Raw genomic sequence first — 8480 nt, 5'->3', positions numbered from 1 at the left:
GACCATTTAATTAAAAAAAAATTTAAAAAAAGATTCAGTTAAGCGTAAATTACTTTTTAATTTTTAAAAAAAAGATTTTGCTACAAAGCGACATCAGATAACCCTTGATTATGTCATTCCCAACCAACAGAACATATATCCAAATGTGTGTCTGAATATCTTCACCTATGTTCCATAGAAAACCATGGAGCTGAGATACGAGGAGCTGTTTGCTGGGCTTCTCAGACTATAGAGCTGCTTGAGCAATGTGTCGCCTATGATGAGCAGCAACGTGTGGTCATTGGGGGGGGTCCAAAAAGTACATATGGAGAAATAAAACAGCACTAAAAGGGGAAGGCAACATCAAACAGCTCCTCATATCTCAGCGTCCTGGACATGTGTAAATGTAATATTTTAGATTTGCATATATCATCGCAATGCAATCTTGTGTCTGATATTTCTATGTTACATCTATGTGCAAAGAACCCAGGCTAGCAAATATAACTATGCACAGTCCAATGAAGCCATTTCCAGTATAGTCCAGTTATGATCTCACCACCAGGGGTCATCGCTGTGTCCAGTTTGGGAAACAGTGTCCGAATCTGGCAAGACCTGGGCACTTGGCCCATGCAGTTCTCTTGTATGTCCGCTCGAAACCTATGTGCCAGGTTGTTGTCTGCAGATCTTTCTCAGGACGGTTTGCATTAAGCGATTCCAAACTCTTGGTTGGCTGGCATGATCATCGGTTGTCAGTGTAGGTGTTGTACTCTCCATACTCGTGATAGTGATTGGCACAGTCCAGGTTGGGATGTGCAAAGCTGAACAACAAGTGAGGAACAGCCCTGGCAAACACCGTCGAGCCCGACGCCTGAATCCTGAGTCCAGAAGGGCGTAGATGAGTGGGTTGGAGCAACTGTTGGCAAAGGCAAGAGCGGCCGCGACACTCAAGGCTTGGCCTATGAATACCTCTGTGGAGCAGGTCATGTTAGTCTCGAGTAGATTGTGGATCACTAAGACGGTGTTAAGAGCATTAAAAGGAAGCCAAGACAAGCAAAAAGCCCCAACCACACATAACACAATACGGAGCCAGCTGTGCCCACGCTGGGGCTTCCCTGTACTCGTCATCGCCCTCACTTGCTTGCCAAAGTAGTTCCACAGGTACTTGGCCATACTGCAATAGCAGAAAAGGACGACAGCAAAAGGAAGGACAAAGGTGAGGAAGGTAAGCACCATTTTGTATTGTATAGTGAACAACCACTGATAGGAGTCCACGCAGGCAAAATTGTTGCTATCAAGATCTCTGCTCACCAACGACGGGCATCCAACAAGGATGGAAATGGCCCAAACTGTGCAGCAGGCTGCAAGACTGTAGGACCGTGTTCGGAGCGGGTGCATCTTCTTTCCCTTTATCACGGTCACGTATCGGTCCACGCTCATGACGGCCATGAGAAAGGAGCTGGCGCAGCGGTTGACGGCTATGACAAATCCACTAGCCTTGCATAGGTAAACTCCAAAGGGCCAGTATCCACTGCGTGCCGAAGAAGAGGCCCACAGAGGCAACGTAAAGACGAAGAGGAGGTCGGAGACGGCAAGGTTCAGGATAAAGATGTCCGAGCGACGTGAGGTACGCTTGGAGACCATTGCGATCACCACCACATTGCCCAAGAACCCAACCAGGAAAAAGATGGAGTAGAGGGTGGGCAGGATCCAACGGGCATGGGGCAACTCCTGAAACTGGCATTCCTCTTCTATGTCATAGTAGTATTCCGGCCAGGATTCATTGCCCGTGGCGTCAGGTGACTGGTGGAGGGACATTATCGATGTAACGTAACTCAAGTGAGATACAATGGGCTTTATACCACAAGGGCGAGAGTACGCTGTGCCTTCCTGTGGTTACACACCCAGTACACATGCATAGCGCATAAACAAGACATTCACTCCACCCAGAGATGACTTTTTTATATTTCTACATTTTTTTATTGTTATTCATTTATGAAGATATTTTATAATTATGTTCAAAGTCTCAGGTTCCCTTTAAGTATTAAATGTACCAGGAAAATTATAGATATCCTGACTTCACCTCTACGCCCTGTGTACAGATGGGGCAGCTCACCCACCGGTATACTAAGGGTAATCCAAGTAGTGGAATAGGTGAGGAGCTGGCACTCAGGTAATCCCGAATATACTGGTAGATTGTATTTAATATTAATGTGAAAGAAACAATAAAACAAAAATAAATAAAAGGAATTACCGGTAAAATGTAACAAATGGAACAATTTGACTAAGGCATCTGCTATGGGCACCATCCTGATATAGGAGCCAAATGGTGTATTCCGTGGGCCGCTCGTGGTCAAAAACACCTAATAATATGAAATTAAACTTGATAGTAATAAATTCCAATATGCTCCCCGAGGTGCTTGTCAGAAAATGTGATTTGGTCTCAGTGTGGAGAGATGCAAAGAGTAGGACTTTCACACTAGCGTTATTCTTTTCCGGCACTGAGTTCCGTCCTAGGGGCTCAATACCGGAAAATAACTGATCAGTTTTATCCTAATGCATTCTGAATGGAGAGCAATCCGTTCAAGATGCATCAGGACGTCTTCAGTTCAGTCCCTGAACGGCGTTTTGGACGGAGGAAATACCGGTATTCTCTCCGTCCAAAATTCCGGATCAGTTGCTGGATCCGGCATTAATTTACTTTGAAATGTATTAGTGCCAATAAAAATACCGGAATGCCGAATCCATCCTTCCGGTGTGCGCGTGGTAAAAATGTGAAAAAAAATATAACGGATCCGTTTCTCTGGATGACATGCGGAGAGACGGATCCGTTCTTGCAATGCATTTGTAATACGGATTTGCATCCGGATCCGTCTACAAATGCTGTCCGTTTGCATGCAGATTGCCGGATCACTCTGCCGCAAGTGTGAAAGTAGCCTTATTTATACTATTGTTATTATTATTATTATTGCTTTTTATATTATTAATGCTTATAGTATTATTATCATCACTTTTGGTTAGATGTTTGACTTGTAAACCTATAAATATCTAGAATTTTTGTATGGCCAGTTATTGCATTAACAGAAGGTATTTTATGACAGTATGGTAGAGCGTCTTCATTCTAAATCTGACTTCTAGGAAATCCTAATTATGATAATATATATATATATATATATATATATATATATATATTTAAAACTACTTTTATATATTACAAATAAACAGTGTTTAAAATCCTAAAATTACAGCATAATCTAAAATTATAGCATAATGTAACATTTTTAATTATAGTTTAAATATTTGTTTTAAATTACTATTATATATCTATTTATGTGATGTCCATTAATGCCCTTGACTTTTGTATTAAATTTGACTTTTTTATTCAATTATTTATTTATACTCTATTATACTATATATTTATATATATATATCTACAGGTGAAACTCGAAAAATTGGAATATCGTGCAAAGTTAATTTATGTCAGTAATGCAACTTAAAAGGTGAAACTAACACATGAGACTCATTACAGGCAAAGCGAGATATTTCAAGCCTTTATTTGTTATAATTTGGATGATTATGGCTTACAGCCAGGGCCGGTGCAAGGATTTTTGTACACACAAGCGAAGCTACATTTTGCCCCCCCTTCCCCCACAACTCGGTGGGGGTGATGTAAAAAGGAGGGCGTGATGTGACATGGAGGGGGGAGAAATGTGACATGGAGGGGGGAGAAATGTGACATGGAGTGGGAGAAATGTGACATAGGGGGGTGATGTGACATGGAGGGGGAGAAATGTGACATTTCTCCCCCTCCATGTTACATTTCTCCCCCTCCATGTCACATCACCCCCTGATTTTCACATCACCCCTTTGTGTCACATTTCTCCCCCTCCATGTCACATTTCTCCCCCTCCATGGCACATCCCCCCCCATGTCACATTTTTCCCCCCCATGTCACATCCCCCCTCATGTCACATTTCCCTCCTCTATTAATGTTGTGTAAAAATAAACATTATGCTCCTCACCTGGGCCTGTTCCCGTCTGCAGCAGCTCCCCTCACCCTCTGTGTGGTCCTGGTATCTTCTCTCTGTGCTCCTGACAAGACTTTGAGGACCTTTCCCGCTCAGCCAATCAGTGGCTGCAGCTGTGTCATGTGTCAGACCAGTGATTGGCTCAGCAGGAAATCACTGCCCTGACACGTGACACAGCTGCGGCCACTGATTGGCAGAGTGGGAAAGGTCCTCAAACAACTTGTCAGGACTCGGGAGCCCAGAGAGAAGATATGAGGACCACCACACAGAGGAGAACAGCCGCACAAGGCCGGCGGCATGCAAGTGATTAATGGAAAAAAGAAAGTTTCATTTTTCCGCCCCCCCTCCTTCTCAGCTCCCTAAGGCGGCTGCTTGGTCTGCCTTATTATAGCACCGGGCCTGCTTACAGCTTATGAAACCACAAAGTCACAATCTCAGGTCCCCTTTGCTCAGGGGGTATGGATGAATTAGCTGACTAGAGGGTGACACTTTGAGCCGAGAATATTAAACCTTTTCACAAAATTCTAATTTTAAGTTGCATTACTGAAATAAATGGACTTTTGAACGATATTCAAATTTTTTGAGTTTCACCTATATTTATATGTAATGTTATAATATATTATATGATATATAATATATATAATTTTTTAATAGTTCCAAGATACTTTTAAGTTAATAGATTTTTTTTTTAAGATTTTTTTTTTACTAGTTTATTAGTTTTTTTATGGTTGCCACCACCCACTGCATACACAGTAATAACGAAACCAGATCTGACCTCAAGGTCTAACGCGTTTCATTGTTTTACTTTTTTTTTTTTTTTTTTCTTGATAAATATCTGATAATTATTGTGGTTTGAAGATATGGATTTTGAAATATCGGGCTGATGCAACCTAAAACACATACTACAAATGCCACGAAATACTGAGATTATCATAATTTTTTTGCCAATTCGTAAAAAATTAAAAATATCGGGTCTGATGGATGAAAACGATTTCCTTTTCAGATTTTTATCTTTATGTGTGGGTGTGTAACACATGTATCGATTGTACTATCCTCGTGTACGTGGAGCCTATACTGCGACACATAGAAGCCCTATAGTTCTATACTATGGTGCTGTAGACTTTGTAGTCTGCCATATGGCGCCATCATAGGGCGCTATAGAGGAGCATATATTTTTTATCGTTTAATAGCTCAGACATTTTTGGACGTGTTGATACCAGATGGGCCTATTTTTTGTAAAATTAGTAAAAGGGTGATTTGAATTTCTTTTCAATATTTTATGTTAATTTTTTTTTTTAAGATTTACAAACAAATTCTTTGCATCATTTTTAGTCCCCTTAGAGAACAGGTACATGCAATCTTCTGATCACCTGTCCCATGTACTGCAATAGAATACTATTGTGGTCTATGGTATTTTTACAGACAGATCGTTATGACATCCCTGGGAACCTTCACAAGGTCCCAGGCTGTCATAGCAACAGATCGGAGCCCCATGATTTTGCAGCAGGGGCTCCAGTTAAGGGACAGAGTGAGCCTCCTCCCCTAACAGCTCAAGTACCACAGTCACTATCGACTACAGCATCTGCAGGGTTAAAATACTGGGGTTAGAGTTATCTCCAATCCCGCACTGCGGCTGGGCGCTGGTTGTATTATCTTGTCGGCACCAGCCATGCATGGGGTGGGATCACCTTGTGAGCCTGCTCCATAAATGCCTTAGGGCTCATGCACATGAACGTATTTTTTCCCGTGTCCGTTCCATTTTTTTGCAGCCCGTATGCAGAACCATTCACTTCGATGGGGCAGCAAATAAAACGGAAATGACTCCGTGTGCATTCGGTGTCTGTATGTCCGCATGGCTGTTCCGCCAAAAAATAGAACATGTCCTATTATTGTCCGCATTACAGACAAGGATAGTACTGTTCTATTAGGGTAACATAGTAACATAGTAAATAAGGCCGAAAAAAGACATTTGTCCATCCAGTTCGGCCTGTTATCCTGCAAGTTGATCCAGAGGAAGGCAAAAAACCCTGTGAGGTAGAAGCCAATTTTCCTCACTTTAGGGGGAAATAAAATTCCTTCCAGACTCCAATCATGCAATCAGAATAACTCCCTGGATCAGCGACCCCTCTCTAGTAGCTATAGCCTGTAATATTATTACGCTCCAGAAATACATCCAGGCCCCTCTTGAATTCCTTTATTGTACTCCCCATCACCACCTCCTCAGGCAGAGAGCTCCATAGTCTCACTGCTCTTACCGTAAAGAATCCTCTTCTATGTTTGTGTACAAACCTTCTTTCCTCCAGACACAGAGGATGTCCCCTCGTCACAGTCACAGTCCTGGGGATAAATAGATGATGGGAGAGATCTCTGTACTGACCCCTGATATATTTATACATAGATCTCTGTACTGACCCCTGATATATTTATACATAGTAATTAGATCTCCCCTCAGTCATCTTTTTTCTAAAGTGAATAATTTTGATAATCTTTCAGGGTACTGTAGTTGCCCCATTCCAGTTATTACTTTAGTTGCCCTCCTCTGGACCCTCTCCAGCTCTGCTATGTCTGCCTTGTTTACAGGAGCCCAGAACTGTACACAGTACTCCATGTGTGGTCTGACTAGTGATGTGTAAAGTGGTAGGAATATGTTCTCATCACCGGCATCTATGCCCCTTCTGATGCAACCCATTATCTTATTGGCCTTGGCAGCAGCTGCCTGACACTGTTTTTTGCAGCTTAGTTTGCTGTTTATTAAAATTCCTAGATCCTTTTCCATGTCGGTGTTACCGAGTGTTTTACCATTTAGTATGTACGGGTGACTTGCATTATTCCTTCCCATGTGCATAACTTTACATTTGTCAGTGTTAAACCTCATCTGCCACTTATCTGCCCAAGCCTCCAATCTATCCAGATCCATCTGTAGCAGTATACTGTCCTCTGTAGTATATATTTATACAGTATACTGTTCTCTGTAGTGTATATATATTTACAGTACAGACCAAAAGTTTGGACACACCTTCTCATTCAAAGAGTTTTCTTTATTTTCATGACTATGAAGGCATCAAAACTATGAATTAACACATGTGGAATTATATACATAACAAACAAGTGTGAAACAACTGAAAATATGTCATATTCTAGGTTCTTCAAAGTAGCCACCTTTTGCTTTGATTACTGCTTTGAACACTCTTGGCATTCTCTTGATGAGTTTCAAGAGGTAGTCCCCTGAAATGGTCTTCCAACAGTCTTGAAGGAGTTCCCAGAGATGCTTAGCACTTGTTGGCCCTTTTGCCTTCACTCTGCGGTCCAGCTCACCCCAAACCATCTCGATTGGGTTCAGGTCCGATGACTGTGGAGGCCAGGTCATCTGGCTCAGCACCCCATCACTCTCCTTCATGGTCAAATAGCCCTTACTTTCAAAGTTTTCACAATTTTTCAGCTGACTGACTAACCTTTATTTCTTAAAGTAATGATGGCCACTCGTTTTTCTTTACTTAGCTGCTTTTTTCTTGCCATAATACAAATTCTAACAGTCTATTCAGTAGGACTATCAGCTGTGTATCCACCTGACTTCTCCTCAACGCAACTGATGGTCCCAACCCTATTTATAAGGCAAGAAATCCCACTTATTAAACCTGACAGGGCACACCTGTGAAGTGAAAACCATTTCAGGGGACTACCTCTTGAAGCTCATCAAGAGAATGCCAAGAGTGTGCAAAGCAGTAATCAAAGCAAAAGGTGGCTACTTTGAAGAACCTAGAATATGACATATTTTCAGTTGTTTCACACTTGTTTGTTATGTATATAATTCCACATGTGTTAATTCATAGTTTTGATGCCTTCAGGGTGAATCTACAATTTTCATAGTCATTAAAATAAAGAAAACTCTTTGAAAGAGAAGGTGTGTCCAAACTTTTGGTCTGTACTGTATATATATATATATATTATCCTGTCCTCTGTAGTATATATACAGTATACTGTCCTCTTCAGTGTTAAAGGGATTCTGTCACCAGGTTTCACCCCCTCCAGATAAAAATATGGTTATGTTCAGGGAGCTTTCATGATTCCTAATGTGGTCTTATAAATGTAATCTGTAGGCTCATTTTGCAAAAAAAACGCTATTACTAACCTGTCATTCAACAAAATAAGGTGCCCAAGGGGATGTAAGTGGACCGAAGCTGCCGCCCGCACCCGCCGCCGTTCGTGCCCAGCTCCGCCTTTCCCGACCTCAGCGCCGCCTCATAATCCTGTGTGACGCCTCCGGCTCTCCCTCCTTCCCCCCTCCTTCTGCTCTAACATCTCGCGCGTGCGCACAGTGCTCTGCCTGATGCGCCCGTGCGGACTTCTCCGTTCGGCTTCATAGAGCGAAGTGCGCATGCGCCGGCACTTCGCTCAACCTCTCGATGACCTGCACACTGGCAGAGCCCTGTGCGCACGCGCGAGATGTTAGAGCAGAAGGAGGAGGGAGGGAGAGCC

General features: G+C 42.3%; 1 protein-coding gene across 1 annotated transcript; it reads right to left on the bottom strand.

The window, feature by feature from the left end:
* Positions 1-207: 207 nt before the first annotated feature.
* LOC120994039 (probable G-protein coupled receptor 25) lies at positions 208-1794 on the bottom strand. The gene has a single exon (XM_040422500.1). The coding sequence runs from the start codon at positions 1792-1794 to the stop codon at positions 637-639; it is 1158 nt and encodes a 385-aa protein (XP_040278434.1). The 3' UTR covers positions 208-636.
* Positions 1795-8480: the final 6686 nt, after the last annotated feature.

The sequence above is a fragment of the Bufo bufo genome, chromosome 3 (genome assembly GCF_905171765.1).
Source record: "Bufo bufo chromosome 3, aBufBuf1.1, whole genome shotgun sequence".
Taxonomy (NCBI): Eukaryota; Metazoa; Chordata; class Amphibia; order Anura; family Bufonidae; genus Bufo; species Bufo bufo.
This window is presented reverse-complemented; position numbering and strand designations above follow the sequence as displayed.

Excerpts from the sequence above, each read along its gene's own strand:
- LOC120994039 (XM_040422500.1), bottom strand. The coding sequence starts at position 1,794 with ATGTCCCTCCACCAGTCACCTGACGCCACGGGCAATGAATCCTGGCCG.